Source organism: Chlorocebus sabaeus, chromosome 22 (assembly GCF_047675955.1).
Source record: "Chlorocebus sabaeus isolate Y175 chromosome 22, mChlSab1.0.hap1, whole genome shotgun sequence".
Classification (NCBI taxonomy): domain Eukaryota; kingdom Metazoa; phylum Chordata; class Mammalia; order Primates; family Cercopithecidae; genus Chlorocebus; species Chlorocebus sabaeus.
This window is the reverse complement of record NC_132925.1, coordinates 84,753,270-84,772,305: the sequence shown is the minus strand read 5'-3', so window position 1 is coordinate 84,772,305 and position 19,036 is coordinate 84,753,270. Positions and strand designations below refer to the sequence as shown.

The following is a 19,036-nucleotide window of genomic DNA, read 5'->3' as shown; positions in this document are numbered from 1 at the left end:
AAGAGCTTTGCAAGCAGAGAACACCACTGTAGAGGCACCAAAGTGGCAAAGGGTCATTGTGGTCAAGGAAAACACAGTTAGCATTCCGGACAGAAGGGAGGAACGAGGGCCGTGTTCACCTCTGATCTCAGTCTGACCTGTAGGTGCTAGTGTTTCCTCACTGCGTTCAGTCTCTTCTTCCACTCACCTGTGCAACACTTCTCATCGCCTGATGAGAGTACCAGGAGTTGGCAAAGATGGTGGAAGGTGAGAAGGTGTCTCCTACTGAGGCATTGGAAGAGGTGTGAGGGCAGTGAGAGGATCGAAAACTTCATGATCAAAATCAGCTCTACCCTTTCTTGTTCCAAAGGAATAGAGGCTAATAACCCCTATTTAAAAATCTCTAAGACTTTTTGAGGCCTTGTAGGCGTTTCCTCTGGCATCAGAAAGACTGGCTTGAATTATGTGACAGGGCGACGAGAAGGGCTGCCTCCAGGCAGCCAGGCGCCTGCCTGCATGTTGGACTGCTGGTCACCTGCCTGCGTGTTGGACCTCCCAGCTGAGCCAGAGGGTGGGTTTGAGGATCATTTGAATAGCGACGGAGGACAGGGGGGCACACGTGGCCCCTACCAAGCACATCTTTCCCAAGTGATCCCTCTGCAATACATTTTTTCAAAAGACAGTGTTTTTGATATGATCGTTAGTTAATGAAAAGATAGAACAAATGATGTGAAATAAGTGTCAAGCATATTCCACAATGGAAATATTAGGGATTGGATCCTGAGATCTGGAGAAAAGTAGCAAGGAGCGGCACCTTCCTGTGCCTGAGGTAGAGAGATTCAGGCCCCACTCTCAGATGCAAGAACCTAGTGTGTGTGTGTGTGTTTCTCTCACCCTCTCTTGCCACAAATGAAGACAACAGGCAGGACAATACCAGGTTTCTAAGTGAGTTGCTTCACCAATCAAAACAAACAAAAGGCATCCTTCCAAACAAAAGGCAAAAATCAACAAAGATCAGCCAGTGGCCAGGACCTCCTGCTATAAACTATGTAACAACTTCCCTTTCTGAAAAACTATGAAGTTGTAGCATTAGGATACTTGTAAAAATGATACATCGTAGGTGACCAATAAACATTTGCTGAGCTGATGGAAGCCTGTGTTCTTGGAGGACTTACTATGCACTAGGTACTATGCTCCGTATTTCACATGCACCCTCCCATTTAATCTTCTCAGAAACATTATGAAATAGTTGCTGCTATCTCCATCTTTCAGATCAGAAAACAGATTCCGAGTGTTAGAAAGACTTTGTTCGAGGTCACACCGATAGCAAATGTCATAGTCTCTGATTCTCAAACTGCTGTCTTAGCCGTTAGGCTAGTACCCCTTCCAGGTACACAAGGTTAGTACTGCCATTTGTCACTCCCAGGCACCCTACCCTTCCAATCTGTGACTGCCCAATTGCCATGGCCTGGGTTTAGGCTTTAACTTCAGGTATCTACCTGATCCACCTCTGCGACTAAGAATCAGGCTTCTCTGAGTAATACTGAGCCATCTGAATAGTTGCAGGAAGATGCCTTTTTTAAAACATCAGCTTCCCTCTGTGCTGTCCACCCTAGCCTTGAGTGCTGCATTTTTAAAACAACCTCATCCCCAGATGTTTTGCCAAAGGTATTTGTAGAGTAGGTGCTTACGTGTGTCTGTTTGAGCTCCTAATTTCTCCAAGCTCTTCAACTTCTTAGTGCACCCTTGGGGCAGGGTGACAGAGAGACATCTTCTAAGATGTTCGGCTTAATTTGGGAGAAAAGGGTAGCACAGTGAGGGAAAGCTGAAAAAATAGTTCCCCCGTTTCCTTTTATTGGACAGGCCATATGGAGAAGGCAGTTCAATATTATTTATTATAAAGTGACATGGAAAAAACAATTGATCAGACTGGATTCTAGCTAATTCTGTCCTAATTTATCCATAAACGCAGCACTCTGATTCCCTAACTCCAATGGGCTTATTCCACTCCACTCTACTTCTCAATAATAATTTAATCCAAGTGGTCATTGACAGGGAGGTCTGTTTAGAAAGTCATCTTGTCACTCAATTTGCCTTTTAATGTTTACAGTCAGACAAAGTAACAGCAGTGTCTATAAAGAAAATGTGGCTCACACCTGTAATCCCAGCACTTTGGGAGGTCAAGGCAGGTGGATCACTTGAGGTCAGGAGTTTGAGAGCAGCCTGGCCAACGTGGTGAAATCCCATCTTTACTAAAAATACAAAAATTAGCCAGGCATTGGGGTGTACACCTGTAGTCTCAGCTACTGAGGAGGCTGAGGCAGGAGAATCACTTGAACTTGGGAGGCAGAGGTTGCAGTGAGCTGAGATCATGCCACTGCACTCCAGCCTGGGTGACAGAGCAAGACTCCATCTCAAAAAAAAAAAAAAAAAATGCAGTGGCACCTTTCAGATTCAGTGACGAAGGTCTACATCGATGACACAGCACCCTGCCTTGGACTTGTAATTTTCCTCAGTGATTTGTAAATCCCAATGTCAACAGTACCTGTTTCTTGCTTGATATGGTGTACAAGTCTTTTTATACTCAGTGTGACCTTGAAATTCCAAGTTAACCATAAACAAGTATGGTAAGGCATCTTCTCTGCTGCCAAATTTCTGTTCTGGAATCTTAATATAAGAGAGAAAAGTTGACTTAAATAGTGTTAAATAGAAGCATGGTACAAGAAATAAATACCAACTGGTACTCAGTGTAGAAGAAATAAATGCTGTTCCCCAGCCCATGTACAGGAAATGTGGCTACTTTGCTGGGGAAGATGTGAAGCCCAGTCCAGGCACAGTGGCTCATGCCTGTAATCCGAGCACTTTTGGAGGCCAAGGCAGGAGGATCACTTGAGGCCAAGAGTTCAAGACCAGCCTGGGCAACATGGTGAAACCCTGTCTCTATTTTAAAAATACACAAAAAATAGCTGGGTGTGGCAGCATATGCCTGTAATTCCAGCTATTCAGGAGGCTGAGGCAGGAGAATCGCTTGAACCCGGGAGGCAGAGGTTGCAGTGAGCTAAGATCATGCCATTGCACTCTAGCCTGGGCAACAGAGTGAGACTCGGTCTCAGAAAAAAAAAAAAGAAAAAAGAAAAAAGAAAAAATAAGTGGCCCCCTTTGGTGGAAATGGAAGTTTGGGCATGTTGTCCTTCAGGAGCCCTGGCCAGTTCTCCACCTTGTTCCTCTTCTCATCATTGTCTGCCACGATGTAGAGCAATCTTACCAAAATGAGTGGTTCGTTAAGTGTATTTTTAGACTCTAGCCTATAATGGACTTATTTTTTTCTTCCATAGATTATTCCATAGCAAGTTGCAGATATGGATAGAAAAATCCCCCTAAGCTATGTCTTGGTTCAGATATTAGCTTAAGAATTGCTATGCCCAGGGAGTCTAGGAACCTATAATTGGGGTTGATACTACTTGACCAAACTGACCCAGACGTCAGTCACTTTTATTGTTTTTACTTGCTTTCACCCACAATAATAACACCTCAGACACTTGGTACATTGATTTTTCTGCCATTTGTTGTGGTTTCCTTTGGTAGCAGGTGTCAGCCAAAATCTGTCTTAGATATCCATAGAGTTTAGATATAGATATAGATACACACACACACATTATGTAAAGGGATTGCTTTTTTTAAACAAGGAAAGCCTTCCTTGAGCAGGCAGCATCCCTAGACCCTAACTGTGTCCTGCTGTCTTTTAGAAAGTAAGGGTGGGGTCAGCCAGTAGAAGGAGTGTGGGCTTTGGAGTCCCATAGCAATGGACTCAAGTCTCACTTGTATGTGTGTGTGACCTTGGAGAAGACAACACCTCTGGGGCTCAGTTTTCTCTTCTTTCCAAGAGAAAAATCCCCTGCTTGACACTGTGAAGTAAGGTTTGCATGAGTTGATGTCCTCCTGTAGCTGCCATCCTCCTATTCTTCTGCTTACATTCTTATTGTTACTATTATTAGTGACAGTCATGTTTTATGAAAAACCTCTTTGTGTGATAGTTTTCATCTAGTATTCTCCCAAGGTGGCCATTCCCCTGTTTTTGCAGCTTGGTTTTCCAAGTTCTGAGTTAAAACAGTGTTTGCCCCTGCTCCAGAGCTCTCAGCTCTGTTGCTTCCACACCAGAAGTAGGAGTGGGAGGGAGCAGGGTAGACCCCTGAGAAGTGAGTCTTCTGATCTCCATTCTACTGCTGCTGGCTGTTATGAGGAGCATTATAAGGAGGGCCTCATTTTAAGAAGAAAGGTCAGATTTCTTTACAGGTGACATTATTTACTTACCACAGGTCAGGAACCCTGTACAGGGACTGTGTAGACAAGGTATAAGGCTAGTTTTTTTCAAGGGGCTTTTCTTGGCTCTCTAAGTCAAGTTTGATTCCTTGGTAAACACACCATTCCAGTCAAAGCCTTGGTAAAATAACCAGTTTCTCCAGTTGTATTATATTAGAAAAGAAAACAGATTCTTACTGCACTTATGCAAATAACTATATTGCCATAAGTTAAGATACTCTCAAATAGTTTCCAAATTCTGGTGAAACCAGGTAGAGAGAAACAAATATACTCTAAATTTTTTTCGCAGAAGTATAGTTTACTCAATTGTTAAAAGCTGTAAATAACTCAAAAGAAAATTTCCTTGGCCCTGGAAAACAAAAAGGATCAGCAATGTTTTAAGGAAAAAAGTGAAAGAAAAAATATTACTTCAGTTTTTGATTAGTTCAGTTCATGCAGTTGACTCCTGTACTGCTTGAACAGAACTCCTGTTCTGTCATAAACATTTCAGCTCTCTGTGAGAGTCCTGAAAGTTTCTTCCTCTAATGTCACAATCTCCAACGTTATCAGAAACCTGCATTCAATAGCACCTGTCAGAGTTCTATAGTTGATTATAAACCATCTTTTGAAGAAGATTAAAACAAGACAACAATTGTCTGTGGTTGATAAAAAGTCTTAGGACAGCCACTATTAAAGTCACAGTTGATAAGGAAATTTGGTTACTTCTGTGGCATCCAAATTTTACATAACAATTATAACTATTAACAACATACCCTAAGCTATGTTAGAATTATAGGAGCTGCTTATAATTTTGGAACACATACCAATAACACAACTATACAAATATATCCCAAAGAAAGCCAAACACTATTTCACATTTGATAATGCTTCCTGTTATGATTTTTATACCAAATAAGCCAAGTTTTACCTTTGCATTAGTGTACTATTAATGTTAAATCCAATTCTTAATAAAACCTTATAGACAAATGTATTCAATCTTAATCAGTTTGACCATAAGGTAAGATTTTCATAAACCTTGTATAACCCTTTACTTTTTTTTGTGAAAGAGCAGTTTAGTGTTCTGAGAAAAACCTGTTGTGCTTTTATTCCAATGTTTAATTTACAGAAAAACTGAATAATACCTCTTTAACTTTAGTCAATGTCCACACACAGAATTTCTTTTACAATTAATTTTTTACAAACCTTCCACAAGTCATTCAAACTTTTAGCTTTATCCTGACTTAAAACAGTCCTTTAACCCTTTAATCTAGACAGAAAAATCCATATTCCTATGACTTCTTATAATCTTTTTACCAAAAGTATATTCTACTTTTCTTATACACCTTGCATGTAGAACTGTTTCCTTGATAGTCTCAAATACACGTTACAGTGTTAACTCTTAGCAACTTTTACTTTTTGTAAAAACCTTGGTAAGCAAGGGATTTTAATTATGTACTAGGTGCCGAGCCTAGGACACCAGAAGGTCTGACTGTTTCCAGCATAGCTGGAAGGCATGACTTTCCACATGTCCCCAGGATTTATCTAGAATCTCATGCTCCAAAATAGGTAAGCTGAACAATTTTCAAAAGTCAAAGAAGCAGTTTATGACCTTAAAATATTTAGCGAAGCTAGTATCTGACTTGCGTAATTTAGACCAGATGTTTATATTTTTGAAAATATTTTTATTTTATCAACAATCTTTAAAGCGGTCTTTATTTCCCAAAGATTACTAAAGTCACCTGAACTAAATGACATTACACTTTTTACTTTTCAGACAATACTTGATTTAAGCACCTATTATTTGTCAGCCAATGAATCAAAGCTCTTTTATATTACACATACAGCACATGTAAATACACAGGCAGGCAGAAGATACAGGACTCATTTCCCAAAGCGGGAACTGAACCCTGAACCCATGCTGCCACTGTGAAAAGAGAAGCACAGTCACATGATTATGAAGTCACGTTTCCAAGGACATGCAAGACAATAGGGAAATGTCATCCAGTTTTGTTTTTTGTTTTTTGTTTTTTGTTTTTTCAGGGATGTCCAGCAAAGTTTTTAACTGACCAGTTTGCTGCGCCCTCTTAAACAGCGGGCTTATAGGAGTCCTAGGCTCGCACTCTATCCTAGAGTACCCCTCTTTCCCTCTTTTATGACAAAACAATATAGGAAAATACACACAGCACACCAGATTCACCACAGTTTAAGACTAGCCTCACAAATCCTTTTTCCCACTAGTCAAAACTTTACAGAGGATTTTTACCTAATAGAGAATAAATCCTTTACAGAGGATTTGTACCTAAACAGTAATTTTTTACCATTCATTCAACTTGTTGGGAGAAGGAGAGAGAGAGAAAGTGGGATGGGGAGAGAGAGAAAAAGAGGCTAGAAGTCTGACTGGTAAGAAATTTTTACCATTTTATTGGCATCCCAGGATTCTGGGTTCCCTTTCCCTGAGCGGCCCTAGTGACCGGGCTGGCTGGACCACAGCCCTGGGAGCCAAGCTGCAACACAAAGGAAAATGATTTTCCATTCTGGCTAGAGCAAAATACATGTGACAAAACACAGACATTAGCCCTTCTGCTTAGCACCCGGTATCAAACTGGCAAGGCTCATACTTGCCCCCCATTGGACGCCATCATTTTTAATCCAGCCTCTGACCAAGAGTTTCAACTTGTTGACTCTGGGCAAGATGATGGCCCTGGAAAGAAAGGGAAAGCACAGAGAGCAAAGCATTGCCTGTGGCAGGGTGGGGAAAGTGAAGAGCTCAGGGAGGCCAGAGAAAGACCCACCTGTTGCAGCGAAACTGAAAAGTTCAGGTGACCACTTGTCAGTAGTGAAGGGATCTTTTCTGGCAGTCCCATCAGCTCTCAAGTTTCCCTTTTTGGGTGGAGGAAAAATCTCCCCACGTCCTGTGGTCCTGTACATGCCTAATCCTGTCACCCATCGCCCTTAGCAACAAGTGCAAGACAGATTAATCCAAAGAGAATAGTAGTTAACATTCCATAGTGCCAAACCCATTCTTAGCTGAGCGAGACTTTACTGAGAGGGGCCTCTAACCCCTAAGTCCTAGGAATGACTCTAACCTTCCTAAGTTGAGCCTTGAACCCAAGTTTGATGAAGCGTCCTTGCCTTTCATTAATAGGAGCCTTTAACCCACCCTGCCATGGGAGAGACTCGAACTCCCCTAAGTTGGGCCTCTAACCCAGTCCCATCCTTTATCCAGTTAGACGCACCCCACTTACCAAAGTCAATCAGTTGGTGCATGCAGATGATTTTCCTTTGGGTCGGGGATCTATTCAGTATCATCCCTTTGAGATTCACCAGAAAGATGTTACTGGAAAGGGGTCCTGATCCAGACCCCAAGAGAGGGTTCTTGGATCTCATGTAAGAAAGAATTCAGGGCAAGTGTATAGAGTAAAGTGAAAACAAGTTTATTAGGAAAGTAAAGGGACCAAGAATGGCTACACCGTAGGCAGAGCATCCCTAAGGGCGGCTGGTTGCCCATTTTCATGGTGTTTTAAAATTATGGGGTAAACAATGGGTGGATTATTCATGCCTCCCTTTTTTAGACCAATAGGGTAACTTCTTGACATTGCCATGACATTTATACACTGTCGTGGCGCTTGTGGGAGTATAGCAGTGAAGACGACCAGAGGTCACACTCATCGCCATTTTGGTTTTGGTGAGTTTTAGCCAGCTTCTTTACTGCAACCTGTTGTATCAGCAAGGTCTTTATGACCTGTATCTTATGCCAACATCCTATCTCATCCTGTGACTTAGAATGCCTTAACTTTCTGGGAATGCAGCCCAACAGGTCTCAGCCTCATTTTCTGTAGCCCCTAAAGATGGAATTGCTCTGGTTCAAATGCTTCTGACAATGACATTCAGATCAGCAAGGATACAGAGTTGTCTGTTATGACCCCATGTAGACTAGGTTAAAACTCATTGAAGTACTAGTATAATCTAAGGCACTGCTGTCCAAAAGAACTTTCCACTGTGATGGAAATGTCCAGAAGTGTAGTCACTAACCAGAAGTAGCTGTGGAACCCTTGAAATGTGACTTGTGTGACTAAGGAACTGAATTTTTAGTTGCATTAATTTTAATTCAGTTGAAATTAAATTTAAATTTACGTAAGGCTGGTGGCTACCATATTGGAAACACAGCTCTATGAGATTGCTTCCATAATGCTATCTCCTGACAACGGAGAAGGTTTATCAAGACTCCCTCCAGGACCAAGATAGTGTCCCTGAGGCCAAGAGCTTCTTCAAATAGCAAGGCTGTGAACAGTTTACTCAAGTAATTCAGCTGATCCCTTTGTATAACCGTGAGAAACTCTGCCGTTCACCAGAGCAGCCAACTCTTTTATAAAAGGTGCTAGCAGGGCTTTTAATTTTCTGTTGATTTTGCACAGTCACTGTCTAGTAATAAAGGACAGACTTTTCTGACCAACTCACTGCTGCCCTTTTGTGCCTAACCAAAACCACCCCTGTGGATAGGCAAATGTCCCAGAAAACAGCAGCCCCGTGGTGGCCTGGAGCTGGGCGGAATTTAGCTCAGAGTAAAGATATGTTACAAATTAAATGTTGCAGTTGGTATGTAAAGCTGCAATAAATAGAAACTGAGTTACATCAAGGACGGAATTAAACCTTAAGTTTAAACTCCACAGCACTGTAATTAAAACTTAGCCTGTAGCAAATCATTCACTTGAGATTAAAGTAGTGTGGGGGAAGCAGAGGTTTGGGCTTACCTTGCTTTCTACAATTTATAAGTCTGAGCTACCAAAAGCTAACAGCCCTGCCCCCAAATCCAGCTCCCAATTAAAAACACAGTTTGAAAACCTTTAGGAGGCCTGAGGGGCCCCTTTAACAGAAGTCTGCCCCTTCCCCCCTGCCTCAGTCTATGAACAAATTAAAAAATATTACCTGGTCCCCTGATGGTCCTCTGAGCTGACACGGTGTTTTCATTAATACATCGTTAGAGTAATGACATTGTGCTGGCGTTTTGCTTTCAAAACAGCCTTCACTTCAACCGCCAATACAGGCTCAGGGGCTTCTGAGCACTTTGTTCCTGGGAAATATTATTCAGGTCATATAAAGGAAAAAAAAAAAAAGGAAGACAAATTGTAATTCATCATTTTTTAATGCATATGCTTTTTATCCGAATCTGGATCATTCAAGACTTGTTCAGTGTTTTATTTTTGTTTGTTAGTTTTGCAAAGTAAACACCATGGCTATCTTAACCATGGCCTTAACACCTGGAGCCAGCAGGCTTTTGCAATTGCCTAAAAACAAATGCCTTCCAAAAAAATAAGTTTATCTCAGGTTGGAAGTGTGTCATTCTGTTTAAAAGCAGTGTGATGGCCCAAAGTTGAAGCTGGTTTTTTTTTTTTTTTTTAATGTTCTAGACTGTGAACTGTTACCTCATAGACAATAATGGATTTATTTTGGTGTCTGAAGACTACACACAGGTGAGTGAAAATTTTCTACCAACTCAAAGTAAGGAGCTCAGAATGTGCTTGGGTCAGGGGGAACAAATTATGGTGTTAAAACTTTGAGACAATGATCTTTATTTAGGAGGTAATAGCAGGAGATTATAAAACCTTATTTCCATCCCTCTAAGAATGCCACAGTCTGCTTCTCAGCAGGCCCCAAAGAGTTTTTGCCTCCCAGTGGGGGGCGAAGGGGGGTGACAGTGCCAGGGTCTGTTCTCTCACTCATAAAATGTTCAATTTATAGAACTCTTAGCCAAAGAGTTGTCTGTGCCACATAAAGAACTTTTGCCTCGAGGGTGGGGTGCCTTAAATAGTTTGGTCAACTGTAAGGTTTTTTTCCTTCCGATATTTCGTCTTCGTATGTGTGCACACATACGTATGTTTCTACATAATTATTGTTGTTTATGGCTTTCTTTCTGGTTTTTGCTTTTTAAAAATCAGTTATCTGAGTTCAAGGATTAACAAGTTGGGCTTTCAACACCAAGGGACAAGGATCCAGAGATGGAAGAGGAATATTGTTCATTTGACTGCACCATGTGCAGTGTAGGGGTGGGAGGGAGAGAGATGAAAAGAAACCAAGCTGTGGGCTTGAGCACAGAAATCTCCAATCTACCTGGAAATCAAAATAAGAGTTAAAGTCAATGGTACTGTAATAGAAAAACAGGTTTTTCCATTCAAATTTTCTGCATTAAAACTTTTCCTGCAATTAGAAATTGCATTAACGTATAGAAAAAGGTAGAATATAAACAAGTTCAACAGTGCATATAATAAAGTAACACCATCAGAGGAGGAAAGTGGTTTCTGATGTTAGCTCTCTTCCTTAACTAGTTTTGGGATCATCAGCAAGTTCCTTAACTTGTCTAGACCTCTAGATAGACTCTATATAGTGAGGATGGTTGACTATGTAAGATTTCTTCTAACTCAAATATTTGAGTATACTAATACTAATACATTATAACGAAGTCTCTTTTAAATCATTTAAAATTCTTTAGTACTCAGCAGTATGATAGGTTCACTGCTTAATCAATTAGTTAATTGTCCTTAAGTGTGGCTTCTTAGGGTCTGAAATGAATGGTTTGATGATTTATAAACGGGCTCCAGGAAACTTGAGGCATTGTGCTTTCATTTCCTGTCTTATTTTATGAGAATGTTGTAGGACTTTTCAATGCACCTTGGTTGCGCTATTGAGACTCAAAATGCCCATTCCCGGTCTCCTCTGATGCTGAACATCACTAGACATGGGACAATCGATGGACATTAGATAGGATGAATGGGCCCATGAAACAAGGCCAGTCCCTGAGACAGCAGGAAAGTCCTTTGACCCATAGTTATATGCCCTTTTGACTGGGAGGAGGAACATAAGCTTTCAAGAATCTATGGAGCAAGAATGCAAATTAGTTGCCTGGAGGGAGGAGCTCTAGTCTTCTGCTCTACTCATGTAGGGCTGAGATAGGAATGATCCCGGGGCTCAGGAAGGATGCAGTGAATGTCTTCTAGGGGTGAGTCCTGGACCAGTCAACAAATGAAGGAAACAGTGACTCTGTTTCAGCCATGAGCAGCCATAGCCACTACAGATTCTCTGCTCTTTCTCTCCATGGAATAAGCCTGCAATAGACCCAGTGAGCCTGCCAGCCTGCTCAGCCTGGGCTTGTTTGATGTTGTCTGACTTCCTGTGCCCCAATTAGGATAATTCTTCATCTAACAACCAGTTTCACTGAAACTGGCATATTACACACACGAAATACAAATGTCCTTCTTGCTCCTAGCAGTAGTACACGCCCACAGAGTTTGCAAAAGTTTCCAAGTTTCCCTGTAGTGAAAAAGGAAGTGCTCAATATTCAGTCAGAGAAATGTTGTTTCCTTCTTCCTCCTTTTCTCCCCCTTTACATTTTGCCAAAGTTTGTATATATGTCTTGCTGCCTGAAAACTCCCAGGAGTGTGGTTGAGGTCATTCAGTTAGTTGCAATGGAATTGGCGTTTAGTTAATACAAAGCCTAAGGAATTTATGTCATTTGGATTCTTATTGCAGTGCCCTCCACCCACCCACCCACTCACAAGCTACAAATCTTCAGAGCACGCAGAGTAGAGATGGGACTTCTCTGCTGGTCAACACTGGCTCATTTCAGCGTGTTGGCAGAAGGCCGGTGCTGCAGGCTCTGTTCCATGCACTGCATACGCCCTCCCCCATGGGACACCTTGCATTATAGTGGCTCCAGAAGTTCAGAGGGCATACATGAGGATGTTAACTCTTCATTCCACCATTCTAAGTTTGCAAATCTTGGCCAGCACCAAGAAGTAGACTTACAAAAACATCAGCCTGGTGGTGGGGAATGACTGCAAAGCTTCGAATGACCTTAAGACAGCCTCAGGTATGGGGATAAGCCATTAGAAGTCTGATTGGCCATGCTGTCTTCTCAAGGGACTGGATAGTCTTACTCTTGGTCAACATGTCAACTGCCTATGACAAAATGAAAGTGATCCTTAAAAAGTGATTCTGAGAAAGGACGGATTCTCAACTGCAGGAAATTTATAGGGCTGATGAAGTGGACTGCTGTATTTTCCTAAACAGGTCATCCAGGAATTATAAACAATTCTTTTTATTAGTGCCTAGGAAGCCCTCTCATAGCCTGTTTCTGCCTATATGAAGTAGTATTTTAATCACAAGGGATTATGTGCAGATTACTACCTACTCCATCCAAGGGAGTGGGGGGTGTGTGTGTGCACATGTGTGTGCATGCATGTTTTAATTTCAGCATTCCGCATGGGTTGTGCAGCCCCCTGCCATGTACCATGGAAGCGTTCACATCTGCTCACTCGTTTGCTGTGTAATCCCCTAACTTCTCATGACTGTTAAAACCTTTTCCACTGTCCTGAAAACCTGCCTTTTGCTTCTGTCAGTTCCAGGACACAGACTGTGTCCCTTTTCATTTCTTCTCTCCTGTTTGGGCACATTATTTATCTACACCTCCTCATATGTCTTCTTCCCCATAGACTGGAGACTTTTTTGGTGAGATCGAGGGAGCTGTGATGAACAAATTGCTAACAATGGGCTCCTTTAAAAGGTAAGGGTTTTATGGTCCACTGCATTCCCCCCAAAAGTTTTCCTAAATAAAATCAAACAAACCAAGGTCAAATAAAGCAAGCCCAGACTTGACCCCGTAGCTGGTTTTTACTTGTGTTCATGCTCCGAAAGATCTCGCTGAAATTCGATGCCTCTTGCACGAGTGTTAGAGTCTTAGAAACTCAGCTCACAATGAGTTTCCTGTTCACCCAGCAGAGCATTTATTGGAGGCCAGTATTGAAGTAGGAGGCTGCACTGTGATGTGATTGTGTCAGTCTGAAGCAAGTCACTGCAAAGAAGTAGGAAAGGTTTTCACCTGGCCAGAAGGGTGGAGTGTGTTTTGTCTCCCATTGATGAACCTGGGAAGCTTCCTAGAAACCTGGAACTTGGGGATGAAAGGTGGTATTTAGAGACTTCTTGATGTTGTTTTAGAAAATCAAGTGAAAATTCTCAAAACCTGCTCTTGATGGAGGTAAGTTTAAGTCTGCTTCTGGAAGAAAACCTAGATGGTGCCAAATTCCATAGGTGGCAGAGACTGACTCCTCATCCAGGTGCAAGAACTCTCGCTGATCCTGAATAAAGCTTGTGTAGAACAGCTTCCTTACGGCCCCATGTCCCTCATGGGCAGGCCAGCCATGCTTTTGGGAACACCTAAACTTCTGGGAAAAGCCATCATCCCATGAGATCAGGTGTTAGAATGTCTCCCTGGGGGTTTGTGCTGTCTCCCTTCCCTTGGCCTACCAGGAAGAATGTTAGCCTTTGAAGTGGTGCTTTAATGGGCATATTTGATGCTATTAAATATATAATGGCAGGAAATCCAAGGATGGCCCTCCAGCTTCCCTGAGAGATCCATTGCACATCGGTGGCAGGCCCCTGGTTTATTACTCCCCTGCAGCTGAATGGCTAGGAAGTGTTAGCTCAGGAAATCAGACGTTTAAGCTAGTCAACAAGACCAACTGAGCACTTTGCTGAAAGCAGGGAATTCAAAAATGATGACCCAGTTTTTGAAATTCCATAGCTTGTTTGTGCCAGAAGGGAGGGAAAAAAAAGAAATGATATAAAAAACTGGCCTAGTGCCAGCACTTCTGCAATCCTGACACGCTTGCTCTCAGGCCTGCCTGTAGCAGATCGTCCTCTCCTGCTCCCTTCCCTTTAAAAAAAAATTCAAGTACAGTTTTCCTCTTTGCCAGCAGTCATTGTACACATGCTTGAAAACTCTGCTTGGATCTGGGCTGGAGTGGCTGTGGAGTTTTCCACCACTTCTTCAAGCTTCCTGCAGCAGCTCCTGGCCTGCCATCCAGGGCACCACTGACTTTTCCTATCTTTATGTGGATGTGTGCATTTGTATCATGTTAACTTGTTTTCAACTTGGTGGGGGGAGGAGACAAAAGATGAAGAATAATCGCACACGTGTTTCTCATTTGAAAGCACATTTTTCAACTTCTTTAACAAACCTATTTTTTCCTCTCCCTCTTGGATACTCCTTTCAAACTGTTCGGTGGGAGAAAGAGAAAGGCTGTAATGGAATTTTGAACCTCTAGTCTTCTCCTTCGTGTGGGTGAAGTACAGTTGGCATGCATCTAGAACTTCCTTTTACAATAAGAATAGCCAACATATTTGAGAAAAAGGAAGGGCTGGGAACTCAGTTATTACAGCAACTGCTGTCATCCAGGAGCTAGCTGACAAACCTCCTGGGCTTCTTTGAAGGGCTTCCTCACCGGGGCCAGTAGAGCTTTGAGAGTTTGAGTTTTGGAGTCAGACACACTGGGGTCAAGTCTAGGCTCTGACATTACCAGCTGCTTGATTTAGTCAGATTGCCTCTCCAAACAATGGTTTCTCTACATGGAAAATGAAGATGACAATAATTACTTCTAAGGTTGCTGTCAGAGCTAGTGATATTATAATAAGCATAAAGTTCTTAGCACAGAACTTGGCATGTATGAAGAGCTCAGTTAGTTGTGAACTGCAGCCGTGATTTTTGTTGTAGAACCTTGCTCTGTCTTGAATTTGCTTTCCACTTGGCACCAGATACTGCTTCATCTACATTTCTCTCCCTATAGGCTTCCTGTGACACTGTATGATGGGTCTCTAGTGTCGGAGGACCATAGTCCTTGCAATCACACATTCGTGCCCTTGCCCTTCCCAGCATGCAGTGCTTGCTCAGGGCATAAGGTTGACAGTCCTGTCATTCAGAGAAGATCTATATTTCAGAAGCAGTGAAAGGATATAGTTGGCTGTAACTGACAGCACTCTGGGTCAGAAGTCACGTACCATATTGAATTGAGGCCACCCCCAAACATGGGTTACATGAGGCTGCGTTGCTTTGGTGCTGTGGTTAGCCCAGATGAAACTCGAGATCAGTTTACTGTGCTGACCCCTCATCTCAGCATCTTGGACAGTACTGGGCTGGCCCTCAGTTTCTTTATCTTAGGCTTATACCCAGTCCTAAAGAAACAAATTTCAGGCCAGGTGCAGTGACTCACGCCTGTAATCCCCCAGGACTTTGGGAGGCAGAGGTGGGTGGATCACTTGAGGTCAGGAGTTCAAGACCAGCCTGGCCAACAAGGTGAAACACTGTCTCTACTAAAAATACAAAAATTAGCTGGGCGTGGTGATGCGTGCCCATAATCGTAGCTAATTGGGAGGCTGAGGCAGGAGAATTGCTTGAACCTGGGAGGCAGAGATTGCAATAAGCCGAGGTCATGCTACTGCACTTCAGCCTGGGTGACAGAGCGAGACTCCATCTCAAAAAAAAAAAAAAAAAAAGAAAGAAACAAGTTTAATGCACAAGAGCCCCACAAACCATCTTCTCCAGAAAGACAGAGCTCCAAGAGGAGAGCACTACCACCCTTCATAACCTCCCCTTTGTTTCTCTCCCTTGGTCACTTTGCTGCCTCTCTCCAGGGAAGCAAGGCGATGCTTGGGAAGCAAGGCAATGTTTGCCTAGGTGACAGCAGACCTTTCCCCTGACTATTCTGACCACTCACCTCATGACCCATTGGCTGTTCTACCTGACAGTGCCATCAGAGGGAAAAAAACATCCACTTCTGGGTCTGTAGTGCAGGCGGAAGGAAAATCACTGATTTATGTGAACAAATTAACAACTTGAAAGAATTTTGAGAAAGTATCACAGCAGCGTGTGAAACAATCTAAGAGGCAAAATTGGCCGCTCTTGGACACTTTAGTTGACTCTTTGACCTGACTCTATCTAGCCAGCTTACATGTGACCTAGTATCCAGGATCCAACTCACAGAACAATAGCTTCAGCAGCATGACAGTAATAATCATGGCTGCCTTCCTGAGCACCCACCAGACTCCAGGCTTGGATTGTCCTTGACAGATCTTACCTCTTTGCAGGCTTTCCAATAACTCTGAGACAGGCATAAATAGGACCAGTTGCATAATTTGCAGGGCCCAGTACAAAATAAAAATGTGGGGCCTCATGTTCAAAAACTGTCAAGAGGGTTTTTTTGTTTTGTTTTGTTTTGTTTTGTTTTGAGACAGTCTCGTTCGCTCTGTTGCCCAGGCTGGAGTGCAGTGGCGTAATCTCAGCTCACTGCAACCACCGCCTTCTGGGTTCAAGCGATTCTCCTGCCTCAGCCTCCCGAGTAGCTGGGACTACAGGCGTGCGCCACCATGCCCAGCTAATTTTTGTATTTTTAGTAGAGATGGGGTTTCACCGTGTTAGCTAGACTGGTCTCGAACTCCTGACCTCATGTGATCCCCCCAACTTGGCCTCCCAAAGTGCTGGGATTACAGCACTTTGCTTGCTGTAATCCCATGAGTCACCATGCCTGGCCTCTTGCAACTATTAAGAGAAAATCTAGTCTCAAAATCCTTTCATTAGAATTTGTTTACCCCCGGTAATGCAAATTCAATGTTGTCATGTATCCAGGGAAAAGGGGAAAATACAGCCTGCCATAGGAGTCTTCTTCTTTCAAGGTTCCTGACGGGGCCTTTGTTATACTCTGGACTTGAAATAAGAAGACTTCAGGTTGAGCACAAGATTCTCCACTCTGTGTTCATGGACAGTGTCTTCAGCCTTTCTGAGCCTGTTTCTTCATTACCAAAATTGGGACCTCAATGGATTTTCTGAGAATTAACTAAAATACAATATGTTAAAATACTTCTCAAATTGCAAAGCCATTGCAAACAGGAGATAAGAATATCTTTTGAGTAGAGTTCCATATGTCTGCGTTATTCTTATTTTCCAATTTTCTCCTGTTTTGTTTTGTTTGTTTGTCTTATTTTATCATGAATAATCCCCAAAGGGTAGTTACTACAGAGCAGTTACCTTTACAGCACAGCGTTGGGGTGAATTCGTGGACCTGAACTCTCTTGTGCGTTAGCATCCCCTGGGAACCTTTAAAAACACTCCTAAGTTCAAACTGCAGCCCAAGAAATTATATATTAAGTTGATTTGGGGATGGTGCCCAGGCACTTGTGCTCTTTAAAAGCTTCTCTGTGATTCTCATGTATAGTCAGCATCAAGACACCAGGTTAAAAGCATGGCACCAGTCTAGCTACTATGCTCTTAGGAGTCACCTGATCTCTGCAACAAAATAGGATGAAAATAATTATTCAAATACTTACAAGTGAAGGATAAATGGAATGATATGTGAGTAACTGAGGTGTCCCCAGCTTGAAGGTACATACGTGCCTACAGCCCACCCTCCTGAGCGTGGGCACTCAGCCTCCTTCCTGGATGTCTCTTATTGTGACCACAGGGGAGATCCCTGCAGGGCACAGTCAGCTGGCACAAATGGATCGTATCACAAAGTGAGAGCTCCTGGGGGTCCTCTCTGATCCATGACTTCCACCTTTCTCTGTTTCCTCTGTTCTTTCTCCTCTTTCTAGACTTCTAAGCAATGTCTGAATCCATCTCTTCCTAGAGGGAAGAGCCCCCAGCCCATCTTTTTGAGGTCGACTTCTTGGATTATCTTCTTGTTCCTGCATCCTCCCCTTAGGGTATGATGGGAGGGGCCCCCACCTTCAGTGCCTTGATGGTGCTTGTATTAGTCCATTCCCCCACAGCTATAAAGAAATACCTGAACAACAAGAAAAAGAAAGAAAAAAGCAATACCTGTGACTGGGTAATTTACAAAGAAAAGATGTTTAATTGACACACAATTTCCACAGGCTGTACAGGAAGCATGGCTGGGGAGGCCTCAGAAAACTTAGAACCATCACGGATGGTGAAGAAGAAGCAGGCATGTCTTTACATGGCTGAAGCAGGAGGAAGAAGGAGGAGGGGATGTGCTACACACTTTTAAACAACGAGATCTTGTGAGCACTCACTCACTCACTATCACAAGAGCAGCACCAAGTGGGGAAATCTGCCCCCATGATCCAATCACTTCCAATCTGCCCCCATGATCCAATCTTGGCCCCACCTCCAGCATTGTGGGTTACAGTTCAACATGAGATTTGGGTGAGGACACAGATCCAAACTATATTAGCACTTTACTCTCCTAGAGGCCCCACGGGGGGACTGGAACTACTGATGCTAAGGCAAAACACTAAGCATATAGACAGCAAGGATAATACTCTGGGTTAATCTCAGCTAGGGCACCTTACTCCAGCAAAATATCTAGTAGATTGCTAGTAAGACATGAAAAAACGAAGGCTCTTCCACCATTGTCCAATTCCTCTCCTCCCTTCCCCCTGAAAGTAATATAATACATCTTGCCTGAGTTCCACATAGCTGGGCACTAACCTGGATATGAAGTGCCATTTGTTAGATAAGAGGCACAAATATGACTTTTAGGGCATTTGAGCCAGGGAGACTGAAGGGAAAGTCGGAATGAGTTCAATATGGAGCCCAGGGAAAGAGCAAGAGCCTTCAAAAAGCAGGTAAAGAAAGAAATCTTCACTGAAGGATGAAAATGTGGCTGTTATCAAATATCCAGAACTTGAGGGTTTACCCTGGGTTTTTTGCTTTTACCAACATCCTTGTGATTTCTGGAAAAACCAAAGGCTCTTCCCTTGTTCTTTGTCTATCTGATTATGCTCAAGGTCAGAAAGACCAGTGGAGCATACCTGGCCCTTGGCTTGCTGGAAAATGGACTGCTCTTGAATAACTTGTTATTGTTTTTGCTTTTGAGTCACTAATAGTACCTACCTTTCATGGCCGTTGTCTTATCTGTCTCTCCCTTTTTTTTTTTTTTTTTGGTTGCAACTGCTAGTGTGTGTGTGTGTGTGT

At 42.7% G+C, this 19,036-nt stretch overlaps 1 protein-coding gene across 4 annotated transcripts in view; it reads left to right on the top strand.

Annotated features, from left to right (window-relative positions):
- The window catches only part of CACNA2D3 (calcium voltage-gated channel auxiliary subunit alpha2delta 3), a 948,786-nt gene that overhangs the window by 855,068 nt on the left and 74,682 nt on the right, over positions 1-19,036 (top strand). For all 4 annotated transcript variants that reach the window (XM_073010036.1, XM_073010035.1, XM_073010037.1 and 1 more), the window contains 2 exons: positions 9,687-9,749; positions 12,765-12,835. In XM_073010036.1, coding sequence (XP_072866137.1) covers positions 9,687-9,749; positions 12,765-12,835 — 134 coding nt within the window. The remainder of the gene's footprint in view (positions 1-9,686; positions 9,750-12,764; positions 12,836-19,036) is intronic.